This window comes from Perissodus microlepis, chromosome 16 (genome assembly GCF_051167445.1).
Source record: "Perissodus microlepis isolate ML-2025 ecotype Zambia chromosome 16, ASM5116744v1, whole genome shotgun sequence".
Lineage (NCBI taxonomy): Eukaryota > Metazoa > Chordata > Actinopteri > Cichliformes > Cichlidae > Perissodus > Perissodus microlepis.
In genome coordinates, this window is record NC_140476.1 from 19813022 (window position 1) to 19830939 (window position 17918).

General features: G+C 42.6%; 1 protein-coding gene across 1 annotated transcript; it reads left to right on the forward strand.

Moving 5' to 3' along the window:
* Window positions 1-7201: 7201 nt before the first annotated feature.
* sik1 (salt-inducible kinase 1) lies at window positions 7202-17693 on the forward strand. Its single transcript, XM_084908276.1, has 14 exons — window positions 7202-7479; window positions 7990-8193; window positions 8309-8425; window positions 11292-11355; window positions 11551-11712; window positions 12224-12348; window positions 12446-12569; window positions 12658-12878; window positions 13245-13394; window positions 13486-13596; window positions 13711-13936; window positions 14015-14269; window positions 14400-14589; window positions 14704-17693. The coding sequence occupies exons 2-14, from the start codon at window positions 8041-8043 to the stop codon at window positions 15209-15211; spliced, it is 2406 nt and encodes an 801-aa protein (XP_084764402.1). The 5' UTR covers window positions 7202-7479; window positions 7990-8040; the 3' UTR covers window positions 15212-17693.
* Window positions 17694-17918: the final 225 nt, after the last annotated feature.

Genomic DNA, 17918 nt, shown 5'->3' on the forward strand with positions numbered 1-17918 from the left:
AAAAGACTCCCGTGTTAGCGTGGTGCCAAAAACCCCCAAAACAACAACAACAAAAAACCAGAGGTGCCACAAGAGGAACTGCAGTGTTTGTTACATCCGCATTGTCTTATTTTTTCAGCTCCAGAGGTTGATGTTTGTTCTAGTTTAGTGGTTACCTGTTGGTAATGTGCACGATGTTCAAAATGCACTTCAGTGAAAATATCTTCTTGTCAACTATGCAAGCCAATATGCTTCTCGGTTAGTTGTTCCCTCCTCACCATTCACAACCAGCAAATGCTTTAAGTATTACATTTAAAAAAAAAGGTTTGGCTATATTCATGTGCCTGTATGATTGTTAATGCTGCAAAAGCCATTCGCATCAATCAAGCATTTTGTATCTCCAGGCACCCTCGGGGCCTGTAACACTGAACTGCTGCTGTGGGAAAGCATCCAGCTGATTACCATAATATATTTACTATATAACAGATCACAAGTTGATGGGAAATATTGAAGACAACTCTATAATACTGAGAATATCTCCACCAAAATGAGATGATTTTTCATTGTAAACTCGATTACTTCCAAATGGATAAACAACTCAAGCTCAAATTAATGATTTTTTTCCCACATCATTTTTATGGGAATTACAACCACAAACTCTAAAATCAGAGAGAAATGTGGACTAATGCGTGATTTTGTGCGAGTGAGAGATCTGTAAGGCCCTCATCACTGAAACTGTTTGTTTGAGCAGAGCTAGTCCTGGACCTCCTGGATGATAGCTTGACGCACAAGCTCACGAGGACAGCCTCTGCCTGCCAAAGTCAACAAGCATAGACAGACCAGCGTTAATTGCCAAAGAAGAATGAAACCTCTGTGCTCCACAAGATACAATGACACCGAATTATCAGACAAAGAAGCTTTTCACAGACTGTTGAAGTTTGCAAAAACAAGGAGCCGAATAAACGAATAAATGGGTCGGGGTCAGCGAACAGCGCATCGGCTGTGGACGTCTGTCAGTGATGTGTGTGCGCGCATGTATGTGTGTTTACACAGTTATGCTTTCAAGTTATTGCGAGCTCCCAAATGTTTTGCACATGTGCCTTAAGAACAGGCCTATTATTTCCTGTGGTTTTGCCATATTTATGAGAAAAGAGGCAGGACGATAAGAGCTGCATGTTTTAGCATCTAAGGCTATCAAAGACAAGATCTCACAGCAAACTTCAGCTAAACGGCTTCTGCTGCTTTTCCGACAGGTGTTTTCTCATACGTGTGAGCATAACACAAAAGCTAAAGAGTGTGTCTGTGGTGATTACGAAAGCCAGCTGCTGTTCAGTTCATGCCAGACATTTGACATGGATGCAGGAGGCAGCTATTGAGAGCCACTCGAGGGGGCAGAAGGGGAGTGACCTGAGAGAAATTGCAAACAATCAGGACGGCTACATTCAGAACAACGCAGCGTGCGTTCTGTATTTTGATGAAATTTCACAGGGAGTGTAATTACAGTTTAAAGGTGTTTACATACCACTGTGCGCCATTTGTGACCACTCATCAGTCGAAAAACAACAACGCCAACGGCCTTTCACTAACTTGTATGTCATGCATGACATTTAACATGGAAACATTTCAGTGTAGCGATCACTTTGTGTGCAATGCTTCTATTCTACTTCTCCTTTTTCTCCTTTTGTTCAATTTTTCCTTTTCTTCAAATCTAATTTATGAAGCAGACAGCAGAAGGTCTGCTTTAGTTGCATCCTCACTGCTGTAAATACTATTTTTGGTTTAGGCAGGGGTGCTGCTGTCTGATTGGAGCCTGCAAGTGGGAAGAAACGGGATGGCTGTTCATTTGCTGTAATATAACCTGCCCATTCCCACAAATTGGTACAATGAGGCATCGCACAGACTTTGTACTAGTGAACTGGCAGGTTAACTACTGGTTATTTGGGTAGTCTAAAAAAGTCCTCACAGGATGAGTTATATGTACAGCCACCGACACGGCCAGCCTGTGGATTTGAAATCAGGACTTTCTTCCTGTGAGACAAGAGTGCTCACAACTGCACCACTAAGATCCCCCATCCCCCACACAGAAAAAGCAATACACTGTGAAATCACCCGAACTCCCTTACTGTGAAGCCATGCTGTTGTAATAGATGCATTTTAGCACTGACTTGCTGAAATATGCAAGGATGAAGAAGACATCATCTTGATGGGAACACATGTTAATCTAAAACCTGTATATACCTTTCAAAGCTGATGGTGCCTTTCCAGATGAACATGCTGCCCAGCATACGCACTAATGCATTCCTTATACCATTAGAGATGAGAGAGGCTTTTGAACTGAGAGCTGCTAATAAGTCAGGTGGTCTCTTTAGTCCGGTGTGGCTTTGAAAAGAGAATTTCAAATTTAAATTTGTCTGATCACAGAACAGTTTGTCACTTTGCCTCAGTCCACTTCAATCGAGCATAGGCTCGGGGAAGATGGCAGCATTTCTGGATCATCTTCACATATGGCTTTTTTTCTTTCTTTTTTGCATGATTGCACTTTAATCTGTATTTAATCTGTAAATTTCACAGGCAGTAATTTCTGGAAGTGTTCTTGAGTCCATGCAGTAATTACCACAACAGAGTCATGGCTGTTCTTAATGCAGTACTACCTGATGTTCAGCCGTGTCTCTTATACACGTAGACATTTATCCAGGCTATGAATCTTTCATAATATTATGTACTACAGATAATGAGATATTTAAAGTAATATAAATTTTGTATTGAAGATTTTGTTCTTATTCCACAGTTTGCTAATATTGTTTTTGCCGATGGGTGAACCAATAATTTTGAGTAGCTCTGCCTCTCAAAGATACTCTTTTTACAGATTACTGACCCATTTCTAGTTCATCTAAATGTTAAAATTGGAGTACTTACTTTTCCAGCCTTCTGAACTGTGTTTGGGAGATGAAGCTGCCTTTAAATCAAAGTGAGTTAATGTTTTTCATGAAATAGTAAATTGTCTCAATTAAAACATTTCATATGTTTTGTATGCTGTATTGTGAATATAGCAATGTTGTGCATTCTTATTTTTACACAGCATTAAAAAAATTTTCAGAACAGGGGTTGTAGAGAGACCCAACCAAAGACAACACCCTGCATCAACTCTAATAGTGACCATAACTTATAAAATAAGCATCACGCTGTATTCATTAAGACATGATTTCTCTGACGTCATCAAAGGCTGAAGGGTGATTTTCCCAACAGGCTGCTATGCTTTCCAGCGTTTGCAGTCAGAGAAGTCACCCCCACCGGCCATTGGAAAGAATACAATTTTAAGGCACTTTGGTACATTGTCTTTTATATACAATCCATAGGTAGCGTGATAGCTCCCAAAATATCAGCATAGTTTAAATAGCATGGACCCCTGTGAGTAAATGCTATCTCAATAAGCTGTTAGCATAGCTTTAGACCTTTAGTCTTCAATAAAATACAACCTACTATATGCATTATCTTTAAATAGTTTACATTAAGTGGAGGAGAATAAAACAATGGCTTAAAAGTTTGGAAGAAAAACAGCACAAAGTAAAGGTACTTCTCATTCAAATGCAAATTGCAGTCTAAAACAACCTTGTTCTAAATTAGCTTTTGCTATCAATTGATTGCTTCCCTGTAGAATTGTGAGTATTTTTTTCTGTTTTTACACTTATGCTGTTTTGGACCCAGGCTGCCAGCCTAGAAAGAAAACCTGGGAAATCATTTAAAATTCAGAAAGAGCCGGGATAACTCTTTAGTCGGGCAATGTGAGGTTCAAAACACATTTCTGTGAGCACCGTGTTACAGTTAGCTGTGATGTGTCACACTGAAGTCTCTGTGGTGTGTGGTGAGAGGTCTTTAAGGGGACAGTATACCCCATAGTAAAACTTTTAGAAAAAGAAAGCAGTGATTTCACAGCGAGATGTTCACTGGATGTTGAAGGTTTGAAAAAAGTAGTACCTGTGGCCTGTGTTCATATTTAATCATCCTGAAATATGTGTGGTTTGTTTTCTCCCCCAGCATTGGGCTTAATCTTATAATGTAGACACACACCTCGCTATCAGAGGATTTTCTGCTGTCTTGTGATCCTGACTTTGAAGACCACGCTGGACCTTGATATGTTTTATTTGAGGACAGCATCCGGGGACACTTCAACGTTATTAAATTTAGTTAGACGTGATGGCACGACAACCGATTAACAGAAGCAAATGTTTGATCTTCACTTTGAGGGAATCGCATCTTTTACCTTCTTTGAAGTTCGCGTTCCTGCTGTTATTCACATTTTTCCGGTGATCTAGAGAGCACTTAGTGAGAGGGTGCAACCTAAATAACTCAGCATGCTGCAGAAGAGAAAATCCACGGGTTTGAAGCTGTGACTCATGACTTCCTGTCATACACCCCCTGTTTACCGTCAGTCCGCAATATTGAAATAAGTGCTAAAAGCAAGTGAAATATCCCTTCACCTTGACCTTTGCGCGCCCACCTTTGATTAAAGGGCAACAGGAGCACATGAGAAACCACCCAACTAAATTCGTGGCTCCTCATCTTTGCGGCAGCACACCATGCAGTGTAATGTGCCTGATTAGTCACCTGTTTCAGTATGTAACGATAACAGATATCACTGAGATAAAGAACCGATATCAGTAAGATAAAAGAAAATCATTAGTCAGCCAAACATATATGCGTCCTTTGCTGATATTTTGCAAATGACTGATAGCAGGAATTAAAACATATTCTGTTGTGCACACACACGAAATACCTCAACCTTAACAGCATCAATGTTGACACGATAAACACTCACACACAAGCACAAAGCCACACTGATGAAAAAACAGCATGTGGACTGTGACAACTCAGATCATGAGAAACTTTGCAGTGTCTGTGTGTCTGTGTGTGTGTTTGTGTGTGTGTATTTGTGTGTGTGAAAGACAAAAAACGAGCCTCACGTGTGCAAAAGGGATCCCACTCACGTCATTTCCAGAAAGGGAAGTTGTTTCTCTTTGAGAACGTGCCAGTGGAAGTGGCAGCAAATAAAGGGCCTCACTTATGCTTATAGCAGCATATAGGAGGAACACTCACACAATGATTTCCATCATTAGCATGTAAATATATATGCACATTTACCTTACTTCTGCAATGCTGTTTCTTCTATGAATGCATGCACAATTATTCTCCTTTAAAGTCACTAAAGTTATATGCATATGGATGAACTCATTGCGCCTTGACTCTACAAATAAGTGGGAAATTAGGAAAAAGTTGTTAGGTTTTACAATGACAGTTAAGGTACATGCACAATGTGTCAGGTGCAGCTTTCTTTCTGTTTTGACACCCTTTTTTTTAGCCAGTCTGAACAGCAAGCTAAAGTTAACTTGATCTGAATTGATCTAAATTAGACCTTTTGATTCAAATGCCAATCTCATCACTCTTATAAGGTCAAACCTCTCCTGACGTTGTGACTTGTGTGAGCCCAGAATCTCGACAAATAAAAAGGTGAATTTAATATACTGTCATGTGGCCACCGTTGTACGCGTATTAAATCCAAAAATTTCATGTGAAACATCAGGATGCGCTCAGACAAGGGAGCTCTGGCACCAGCACGACACAGTTTATATAACTGTGCCTGCCTGCTTTGCACACACTCAGGAAATACAACAACTGCAACATGCAAGTGAGGCGCACATTCAAATAACATCAGGTAGACATTTGGTTATGAAACTGGCGTGATGAGAAGCAGAGTGGGCTGTGTGGTTTTGTTGCAAGTGTGCATCAAAATATTGTGTGACCTTTCAGTTGGGACATTTTGCATGTGATTTGCATTCCTTTAACATTTCAGATTGCGTGAGCGAAGAATCTACATCTCTACTGAATGCGATATTTGGTATTTTACACCGGCTTTTATTCTGAGCATACTATGCGGCGTTACATGTCCATTAATATAGCATAGACTCTGCAGGTTTCTCCTTCTGTTTAAGTTCTGCCACTCTTTTTCTAACTTTGTCTTTGGCCATCATCTTGTATATGTTCTCGGTTTGACTGCTTGGTAATCAGGAGTACTTTGCATAGCAACAGCAGAAACACACTCAACCACAACATCTTTAACTTGCATTGGATGTAACCTGGATTTATACTAATGACCTCAGCTGTTTTCTTTTCCCCCCTGTTGACTGGCAAAAGTGCACGTCTGCAGGAAAATCCCCCAGTAAGCTTTAAGCTGCAGCTCAAAGGGAAAAGGAAAGGAAGACACACACAGCTGCTCTGATTGCTGAAACTCGGCAGCACACATCCACTGGTCTGTGTCCATCATTTCCAGGGAAAGGCGATGTTTCACAAACAATCCAGAAGCAGAATAAATGGGGGTGGGGGAGCTTAGCTTACACCAAGATCCAGCGTGGCGTTCCTATCGGCCACCCACAAGTTCATAAAGAAAGAAAAAGCAAACTAAAAAAGCTTTACTTGTAGCTCACATAATTTGATTCATAGCAAATGAATTATTTCAACCTTTCAGAACCCATTACCATTTTACTAATGGTTTACCAGCATTTTATGTGGATAATGCCACATGTAATGATCCATCACCTCTGGATCAAACTATTTCTAAATTGTATTTAAATTCGATTAAATTTCCTTAACCTGCTAAGTCAAATGGTCAAAGTGTTGAGCAAAGGTTTTTATTATAACTGACTTTACTTATTAAATGTACTTTACTATGTTATGGTTTACACACACATACATACATACATATATATATATATATATATATATATATATATATATATAAATTCAGCCTAATCGGCTTACAGTAATTACTGTAATGGCGCACTTATTGGCTCTGTGTTTGTATTTTCCGAGCCCAGCAGAGTCTAAAGTGCTCCGTGAGCAGCAGAGACCGCGCGGCTGACGAACACCAGTTGCTTTCTGTTTCTGTTCCTGTCGGAGCCGCGCGCGCAGCCGCTCTGTGGAGAGAGCCCGCGAGCTACGAGCCCGGCAAGGGAAACATCACGTGGTGACACATCTTTACGACTGACGTCACCGTCCCCATCTCCAAGCAACCCCTCCATCAGCACTCGCGTCACCGTGCGCCCGAGCCGCGCGGTTGCCCAGCAACCCTTTCCTTGCGCTCGGGTCCGGCCTTGCCTTGCACCCAGCTCGAAGCTCTGACGCGGGTGTGACGTTAATAAGGTGGGTATCAATTTGTTATGGTGGCGAGGAGAGGAGGGAGGAGGAGGAGGAGGAGTTCCCCCTGTGAGTGCCGAAGCCCTCAGCTCTGCATTCCGGCGGAGCTTACAGGCACACACACCGGCCGCAGCCTGGTCCCGGCCTCAAGACTTGTTGTAGAAAGTCAAAGGAAAAAGTTACCCCGCGCGTGTTGCCCGCAGTTTTTCCTTTTTGTCTCGTTGTTTATCCGGAGCTCTGTTTGTGGAATGGTTGACGTTTCGTCCGAGAGCTGCCTGAAGTGTGAGAGAAGGTGGTTATTATCGTTGTAAGGTAAGAATTACTCTCGATAACTCACATTTTACTGGCTCATTGTCACTTAATAGGAAAACTGGTAATATTACAACTCAGCCAAAGTCTATTTCTCTCTGTCTCTCTCTCTTTTTTTTTTTTAGTTTTCTACATGTATATATATACTATTTTTTTTTTACATATTATTCAGCCTCTTTTTCTTAATAGTCGTGAAAGTGTCGCTTTTTCTTATAGGTTAGTGAAACCTATTTGTGTAGATCTCTTTGTACCCAATGAATGAATATCAGCGGGCTTGTTTATATATATTACACGTATTTGTACACCTGTAACGAGATTGTAGTCGTATTTCCAGCTTAACTCGTTTATTACACCAACAATGTTTCGATAAAGTGATCATATAATAATTTTAATTCGTCTGTGTTTTCACACTGTCAGGACCAAATGCTTGTTACACGCGGAACAAAAGCTTCTAGCAAGTGAATTTTTACACAAATGCAATAAAATGAGTAATGTGCACCGCTGTCTCTGCAGGTACCAGCCTTCGTTTATCACAGTGCTGTAACCCCAGTCTGTTGGTACGCCATGGTAATCATGACAGAAACCAACCGGGGAGCTCAGTCGAGTCCTGCCCAGGGGAGGCCGCTGCAGGTCGGCTTCTATGAAATCATCCGGACCCTGGGGAAAGGGAACTTTGCAGTGGTGAAACTGGCCAGGCACAAAGTCACTAAAACACAGGTCAGCTGCTTTAATATCATTGTTAATATTATTAATCTCTACTTGCAGCTTTTTTTCTGGCCTTTCTTTTGAAATTTGCAATTTTTAACCACGATTTTTCCCCCCCATTTTTAAGGTGGCAATCAAGATCATCGATAAAACCAGGTTGAATCCTTCCAACCTGGAAAAGATCTACAGAGAAGTGCAGATAATGAAGCTGTTGAACCACCCTCATATCATCAAGCTCTACCAGGTGTGTATTGTGGCTAACCTTTCTCTGCTCTCTGAAATGTCGCTGTGTGCAGTGCAGAATGCTGCGTGTGTAATTCAACCTGTGTTACGCCCTCACGGTAGCTGGACTGTATGCTGGTCTGCAGGGAGCTGGTCTAAATGCATGCATGAGCATTTGAGTAAAATGCTCTGGTGTGGAAGGAAGCCTTTGCAAATTGAGGAAAAAATTTTCCCTTAAACAGCACTGGTGCGCTGCAGAGCACTGCCTTTAAGGACCATTTGTTGCCTGGTTTAAACCAGCTTGCCGATTCTCAGAGTATACTGAGTCATAAGTACTGCAGAACAGCATTAGTGCAATCCCCTTTGACCTCCCTGTATGCGTATGTGTGCTTGTTAGAGAGAGAACAGTCATCGGTACCAGCCGCTGCTAAGAGCATTGCATTTCTAAGATTTCTTCAGTTGTTTGAAGGAAGAGGTGATGGCAGAGATATGGGAAACAGAGCAGGCAGGCGACTAATTACCAAAACATCCACATGTCTGGACTTTAAGCCTAATTAGCACCTGTTTAAACCACTGCAATGTGTGTGCATGTCACGTGAAGGCTACCCCACAGCAAAGCGCTGCTTTACTGCTAATCAAATTGAAGACTTAGTCGAAAAAATCCGCTTTTCCCACCTCAGCTGACCTCGCAAGCACCGCGGCACGCGTTTGGCAAAAACACACACCCATGCAAACAGACACACAATGCCCTTTCTCCTTTTTTTCATTCTGGATTTTTTCTGCCTTTTGCTTTGTTCTCTGTTGTTTGCTACTTTTCAGGATTAGTTCATATCTGGTTTTAAATGGCTGAGCAGCTCTTACCATGAAATCATGTCTAGACTGCAGAAACAAGGGGATAATATTATGCCTGGGAATTTCTATAAGAGAAAAAACGTAATAAAGAAATCGAACATCATAGATGTCCACTATTTTTTTTTTTTAAATAAAAGTATTAATGGAAGTATTTTTTTAAATTTAGAAACCTCCTTCTATTCATCTCACAAGACCACACAGACATTTTTAATGCTTCACACTGATTGTACAAATAATTTAAAGAGGATATCATAATTTTTCATATGTTAAAAAGAAAAAGAAACATCCAACCTCTCAACAAATTAACCATAATGCAGACAGAAAAATGCATCGCTTAAGACGTGTAAGCACAAATAAAATAGAAATTGAAATCCCCAGTACATGATCGTCTCTTCTGACACACACCAATATGCAAAATAGTTTAAAGGCATTCATGCTTTATACATTATTCAGATGCGTCAAGTGAGTGTAAAGACAGATTAACCATGAAAGAAGCCTAACACTTCTGTTAGATTATGTGGAAAAACATGAGATGGAATTCATTAATTTAAAAGATAGAATGATAATAAAAAAAAAACAATTTTATTTAAAAGACCATTTTTGATCTGACAGTCTTTGTTTTGTGATAGAGCGAGATGATAATCTGTAGGTTTGTGGTGTTGTATCACTGCTGTGCTGTCTGTCCTCTGTCCCTTGTTAATTTCTTCCTGGCCTTGGGTTGTTCAAGGTGATGTTAGTCAGATGGTTGTTAGCAACCCTCGTCACCTCCTCTTTCTCCTTCCTGCACAAAGGGAGGGTACTGACATAAGACCATCTTGTGATCTGTAGATTACATCCTCTAGTATCCCTGCAGTTTTTTGGGAGACCTCACGATAAATCAGCTGCTGCTTCCACTCTTTTTTTTTGTCTCACGGGAACCAAAACAATTCCTCTAAACTGAAAGGTCATTGAAGTCTCTCTCCCCCTCATTGTTTGTTTGCATAAACCGCCCGTCTTATCGCTTTAAATTCCACTGAAATCTCATGGATTTTTTTTCTTTTTTTAATTTTATGCTTCCATTATGCAGCTTTTAGCAACCTTAAATTGACCTTATGGAAAATGAGGAGTCCAAAATGGATGTTAAAGGGTTTATCTTTATTCGGGGGTGACTGGGGGCCCTTGACGTGCCATGGCTGTTCTTCGCAACAGTGACGTCAGCTGCACCTCAAGGTGACAGGGAGCTGCCCTATCTCGCAGATAAAGACTTGTGCCCGCTTGGGGACCTCTGTGTATTGAATCACCGTTGTCTGGTTTTCTAAAGGGCCCGGTGGCTGAAAAGAATTAAGCTCCGCCATTCACTGGAATTTGGTGACATTCAATTTAGGAGTTGGCCAGCAGCTTTATCCAGACAGAACTTTGTCATCTGACGATAATTGCTTTGTTGTGCAACCTTTTTAGCTCAACTGCTCTGTCCCTGAGGGCTCTCATGGGAAACGGAGGCCTTGTGTGAGCTCCAGGAAAGAACCGGGAATTACGTCTTTCCGTCCCACAAAGTGCGTTGAGCTCTGAGTGATTGCACTTTGAGTGTTTCTGATACACCATGTGAACAGCCCATGTGAATGTGCCTCGCTCTGTTTTCATAGATATAAAGAGATAGGGGGAAGCTTGAAATTCAACACTAGCATCCGCTGCCAGCTGGTATCAGCCTCAAGAAAAACATTCCCAAGCATTTGATCAGCTGGTTTGAGTCTGAATGTTACGCATTCCTTTTTGGGTCTGTATTGACGTGTGTAAACGGGTTTTAAGACATGAGGAAAATGCGCGCGGGAAGTCACTGACGGTTTACTTATGCAACAGGGCATATAATGGAAAACAGGGTGTTGGTGTTTTTTTAATTTTATGTGTGTATGGAGACATTTGCAAATGAGGAATGTGGTGGTTATAAATGCTGGAACGTGCTACGATGAAACACTGGGAACGACTTGAACTTTGAAATATGGTTATCCATGACACAGTTGGTTTACACTCATTGTTTTTTTTTTCTTTTTCTCTCTTAGGTCATGGAGACCAAAGACATGCTGTATATTGTGACAGAGTATGCAAAGAATGGAGAGATGTTTGGTGAGTGAAGCCTTAAGCCTTTTCATTTGCATTCACAAAGGTACATAGCACACCCAGAAACACAGAGGTTAATTTTAACCCTCCATGACAATTAAAAGGCCACTGGCAAAATAAAAGCATGGAAAAAGGAAGTAACCTCATAATAGACCCTCCTAAGAGTCTGATCCTGATAGTCTGGATCCTCTCTCCCTGCAGACCACCTAACCTCAAATGGCCGCTTGAGTGAAGATGAAGCACGAAAGAAGTTCTGGCAGATCCTCGCCGCGGTGGACTACTGCCATCGGCACCACATCGTTCACCGTGACCTAAAAACTGAGAACCTGTTGCTGGATGCCAACATGAATATCAAACTGGCCGGTAGGTCGATCATATTCTCAGTGCTGGCTGGCGGGAAGGTGATGAGATGCAGAGTGTTAATGGTTTTTAATGCAACAACGTCCTTCTGTACCTACTTGCTGTTTCTGTATTCTGTTCAGTTTACGCCTGAAGAACGTATTTGGTGCTCTGGGATTCTAATTAAATCATTGTTGTGCCATCTATGTGCTAATTAAATGTTAATTATTCACTCATTCTACTAAGACAAGCATCAACTAGAGGAAATGAGCTCAGCACACAATCACACGCTTTTACATGAAGAAACTGTAGAGCCAAATGATCAGAAACAGGAAAACAGTCAGTCTTTTGTATGAGAAGATATGTTAACCCGAGCTTACTTTGAAGTGTTGATGAATATCTCATGATGATAAATTACGTAACACACATGAACAGTAATAAATCTGCGCTATAGGGCCTGCAGCGCTTCAAGCTGGAATGGAAAGCAAACAAGTTTGATTAAAAAAAGTTGTTGTACACTTGTGTCTGTGTGCAGACTTTGGATTTGGAAACTTCTACAATGCAGGGGAGCCTCTGTCTACGTGGTGTGGCAGCCCGCCTTATGCTGCCCCTGAAGTGTTTGAAGGGAAGGAGTATGAGGGGCCTCAGCTGGACATTTGGGTAAGCTCCGGGAATGTAATACGGCATTACTGACAGAGGAAGCGATGACATTTACATAATCGTGATTACATTCTCCTTTTTGCTCTTTGCTTCGCAGAGTCTCGGCGTCGTGCTTTATGTCCTCGTCTGCGGCTCTCTTCCGTTCGACGGAGCCAGCCTTCCCGCGCTCCGGCAGAGAGTCACCGAGGGACGATTCAGAATCCCTTTCTTTATGTCACAAGGTATAAATTATCCCGACAACAATTACCGCAAATTACTAAAACGGTGTAAACTACATACAGAGACTCATTCACTGTTTGCGTCCTTTAGACTGTGAGAATCTGATCCGTAAAATGCTGGTGGTGGATCCAGCCAAAAGGATCAGCATTGCTCAGATCAAGCAACACCGCTGGATGATGGCGGATCCGTCAGCTGCCCACCAGATCCTCAGCCATCCCCTCACGGAGTACAATTTCAACCTGGGCGACTACAGCGAACCCGTGCTGGGCATCATGAACACACTGGGCATCGACCGTCAGAGGACTATCGAGGTGACTGAACAAGAATCAAAATGTGTTTAGTGGTTTTATGAAAGTGTTGCAGTCACAGTAAAAATACTCAGTTTACGGGTTTACAGGCAGCGGGTAGGCTGCAGCTAAGTTTTCATTCTCTCTTAAGTTGAACCTACATTGTATTCCTTCAAAGACCTTATTCTGTATTTAAATATAGATTTCTCACTCTGTCATCTCCAAATATATAAATGCAGATATATGCAGCTATATTTGTCTTTCCCTTAAAAGTTTTAAAGAGGTGCTAAAGAAAGCTATAAAGAGAGAGCACTGGTTATAAACTGTCATTACAAGCCACAGAAAGTAAACAAAATGGCAAAATGACTAATCTTCTGACCTTATCTTCAGTCTCTGCAGAGCAGCAGCTACAACCACTTCTCTGCCATCTACTACCTGCTGCTGGAGCGAGTGCGGGAGCATCGTGCACAGCAGCTGAGCCGCCAGTGTGGAACATGGAGCCAGAGACCAAGGAGCACCTCCGACTCCACAAGCCCAGAGGTCAGCACTATAGCTGCATGTAGCTGACTATCAATCTCCATTCTTATTTGCATGAAGTTTAATAATCTCTGTGCTTTCTTCTTCCTTCTAGGTGATCATGGAGTCCACTGAGAGTTTTAGAACAACAGCGTTTTCACTTCCAACCAAAAACACCCCCCCTGTGTACTCAGAGGTAGAGTGTGACCAAGCTGGATTGTTTCAGGTAAATTTCTTGAATAGCACGCTCTCTTGCATCTATACTAATAGACCAAATGCAAAAGCTGCACCCTGCCCTGCTAGCAGTTAGTGGCTAACAGTCAACCTCCTTCCTTTTCAGCGTGTAGTGTTTCCAGTGGAGGCCAGTCTGAACAGATTGCTCTGGAACCGCTCCATTTCACCCAACAGCCTGCTGGAGACAAGCATCAGCGAAGAGGTGCGACCCAGAGACCTGGAGGAGGAGGAGGCAACGCAAACTCTTGGGCCCCTGCTCCCTCCAACCACCACCTCTCGCAGACACACTCTGGCTGAGGTCTCCGCCCGTTTCCACCAGTGCAACCCTCCATGTTAGTATAATATACATGTGCACGCACGTTCTTCATTCTTGTAGCGATGCAGAGTCTTGACCTCTCCTGTTTCTTTAGGTATCGTGGTCAGCCCCTCAGACGGTGCCTCCTCTGACAGCTGCCTGAAGTCTTCTTCCAGTCCTGCCCCCACTTTGCAAGCTGCTGTAGGTGGGGTGGCAACACTTCGGGCCTCGGGGGCTGAGGGAGGAGCTCTGCTGTCTGCTGGAGCTCCCCTGGCTCTCTCTTCCCACCTCCTGCCCCAGGCCCAGGGCAGCCTGCCCCCTGCCAGCTTCCAGGAGGGTCGCAGAGCCTCTGACACCTCCCTCACACAAGGTACACACGCATGATCGTGAAATCATTTCCTGTATGCCACCTGCCTAAGCTGGTATTCAGGTTTTCTCACACGTACCATGTAGTAGGATCAACGCTGCATTGCATAACAGTTTCCCATGCCTTCACGCAGGCCTCAAAGCTTTCCGCCAGCAGCTGAGGAAAAACACGCGCACTAAAGGACTTCTGGGATTGAATAAGATCAAGGGTCTGACGAGGCAGGCTGCCCCATCACCCTCCTGTAACCGCGGTAGCCGGGGGTCACTGGGTCCAGCTCTCTCTGAGCACCGCAGCATGCTGGAGGAGGTGCTGCACCAGCAAAGGTGAGTCACATTATTGCAGGAGCACAAAGCATTATGGGATTGTTAATTTCATAAACTACAAACAATCGAACCCCAAGTCGAGCTGTTGATAACAAATCTCATCTCATTTCCCAGAATGCTGCAGATTAAGCACCAACCACAGCCTCAGGTCCAAGCCCCTCAGACAGGACCTCAACAGAAGCCCCTGCTCTTCTTGGCACACCAACAGTCACCATCTCCTCCGCCTACTACCGTGTTTGCTTCCTCCTCCATGTTTGACAACCCTGCTCAACCCGTCCTGCCTGTTCAGCAGGCTTCAGTGGGTCTGCAGCAGGGTCCCTGGCAACAGACCCTCAAGACCTCCGCCACGGGCTGCTCATCCTCACCCTGCTACTCCTCTTCTCTGTCCCCCGTGGCCTCTGCTGCCTACCTTCTCGAGGCACGTCTACACATCAGCCAGCAACCCCACCCTAACCACCACACTGGCCTCCGTCAACAGTCTGCAGCACAAGGCAATTTCCCCATCCTGTCCAAGTCAGCCATGTGGAGGATGGGCTCAGTCTCCGGCACAGACCCCGACATGCAGGAGCTGGGTATGTCTGGACAGCAGCAGCAGCTCAGCAGCTGTGTGATGGTGAAGTAAATCATCGGCCAAGTGAGACCGGCGAATGTTCTCTTGGTGGAAGAGCCAAAAAAGACTTGATGCTGAGCGCAGAAGAAAAGAGAGCAGAAGTGAAGAACAACAAAAAAAGCAGACGCGAGTGACGAATTTGTCTTTATGAGGTACACGTGAGAATGTGTCTGCACACGTGTTCGCTGTGTGTATGTGTTTTTTCTAATCGTATAAGCTAAAGACTAAGCAATAACCCAAACTCTGGATGAAGTGTTCGATTCGTAACAGCCAGAGAAGCAATAACAGACTGACAGACTCTCCTCGGCTCTGATGGGCTCACTTGAATAGCTGACGTTGCTGAGTCACTCTCACATTTTTATGCTGTCTAGATTTACTTTTTGATCTTTTTTTTAACAGGAAAGTTCGCTCTTCCATTTTTTTCCTGTTTGTTTTTTTTTTGCCACTTGTGTAAGCGCTCTCAGTGTTTTTCACTTGCCTGGACAGAAGACCAAAATTCATATTATTTTCAGTCTCCCCACTTTGTTCACCTTCCTGAAGAGACATTTCTCTGTAGCAGTGCAGTGAACACGCAGTATAGTAACCTAAGCTTACAAATGTACACCGAAGGAGACGATTTTTATTTTTACTGAAACTGTGATATTTTTTTTCCCCGTTTGTTTTTTCTGTGCAAGATTGTTAATTTTAGTGACGCAAAACGCTGCTTTTACCTCAAGCTGCAAAAAGACTGCTACACCCTCATCAGCCAAAACTGAGTGAAGATGGTGTTTCGCTGGTTGAGTTAAAGCACAGCAGGTACATCAGTCAGCCTGGTAGCACCCTACATGTGTGGATCCATACCCCTCCCTCTCCTTTGTCTGATAAGCACCTTTCTTTTTAGATGCTATTACTACCTCCTCAGGCAACAATTTGGAAAGGTTAAGAAAAACCTTTAAACGCTAATGAGCAGGTTGAATATCAGAGAAAGAGGGTTTTTCGTACGGAACAAAGACTGTGGGAACAGTGCAATATTTTACATGAAAAAAACCAATGGAAATGAGGCTTAACATAGGATGGTCAAAAACTCCACGTGTACTTGCCTGAGGTTTTGTGTTCGTCTTTCTTTTTTTTGTGTGTGTGTGTGTTTCATCTTGCCGTGCTAGCTAGCTGACTAGAAGAGGTACTTCTTATGATACTGTAGTGACTTAGAGAAGAGGCTCGAGGCATTTCAAAATGCTGTTTTGTTTTTTTTGTTGTTGTTTTTTTGCTTTTTTTATTCACGCAGCATGCTTGTAGATCCGAAAGGAAGAATTTGGGTTTTACCAAAGACTCAACAGCACAAGAAATAGAGGATCTGTCAAAAGACACACTACTGACTTTCCTCTTTGAATGCTGTCTCCAAGATGTAGCGTGGTGGTGTAGCGAACCAATTTCACACGATCTCCTTAGCCTTTTGCTGTGAGACAAAAGAAAAGAAAAGAAAAACTCCCGCTGCCACCAAATCCTAATGCTACGTGTATTGTGGGTATCTCTAGCTGTTACTATGAGGACCATGGTAGTGTTTGTTTTGTACTTTTCTAAAAAAAAAAAGAAAGAAAGAAAAAAGAAGAAGAAGAAGAAAACAATCAGAACATAGCAATACCATAATGTGCAGGAAGTGGAACTTTCTTCAGTTGCTCAGTAGTAGCTTGAAATAGACACAGATGTCCTGCACTGAATTGCATGTGCAGGCAGTCGAGTTAAGGTGTTTGAAAGCTGTAACAGATGTGTATTAATGTGAGTGTAGTTAGCTGTCTCATGTCTGTGAAACATCTTGTAGGTGAGAGCTGTGTCTTTTCGAGCCCGGTTCTTTTTTTGAAAACGTGCAATTTTGATTATATTGACCCCCCTGACTTTTTCCCCCCTTCGGTTTATTGCACTCACTTCAACACCTGTGCCTTTGCCTGAACAAACTGCAGTCAGATTGCCCCACCCCCAGCCCCTCCTCTCTGATCGCCACACTGAAGAAAAAACGATCGATGGCTCCATTACAGGACATTTCCTCAGACGTCCCCTTTGATATTTTCTTTGACCTTTGAACTTGCTATCTAAACAAGCGAGATTTGCACTTTACTCATTTCTTATTGCTGATTTTTTTTCTTTCGTTTTTTCTCATGATGGGAAAAAAATCACAAATCTTTTGAAACACTAAGACTTTCGATGCAAACCTGTAAAATTACCCTTGTGATAAACTTTGGATAAGAAGTATTTCGTGTTTTTTTTTTTTTTTTTTTTTTTTTTTTCCCCCTGATTTGTTACTTGACTGTGTGAGCATGAGCACGTCTTTGTGTGTATGGATGCATGCGTGTGGATGTGTGTGTGTGTGTGTGTGTGTGTGTGTGTGTGTGTGTGTGTGTGTGTGAGGTTATAAAGAGGAACAGAAGGAGGGAGGAGAAGAAATGTTAGTTGAAGAAAGTTGTTTATTTATGTGGCTATTTATTTAAATAAAGTTCACTTCCTAAACATTTTCTTTTGTGGTCTGACTTCTTGTTAAACCCCCTCTATACTGTTTACATTTCTGTAGATGACTAATTTTTTTATTTAGATCTCTTTGATTCAAGATTACAGCTTAAACTTTGAGGTTAAACTCTCAGAGACTCAGAAAAAACCTTCAGGCCATCAGGATGGAGAATGAACGTCTCTAGATCTGTCGCATTGCCTTGGAATTAAGCAACATTTAGTGGCTGCACACTCACTTTCT

What these genes read in the sequence shown, in the direction of transcription:
- sik1 (XM_084908276.1), top strand. Translation starts at nt 8,041, where the DNA reads ATGGTAATCATGACAGAAACCAACCGGGGAGCTCAGTCGAGTCCTGCC. An exon ending in ACAAAGTCACTAAAACACAG is followed by an intron (nt 8,194 to 8,308) that starts GTCAGCTGCTTT and finishes CCCATTTTTAAG; the next exon opens with GTGGCAATCAAGATCATCGA. An exon ending in CCCTTTCTTTATGTCACAAG is followed by an intron (nt 12,570 to 12,657) that starts GTATAAATTATC and finishes TGCGTCCTTTAG; the next exon opens with ACTGTGAGAATCTGATCCGT.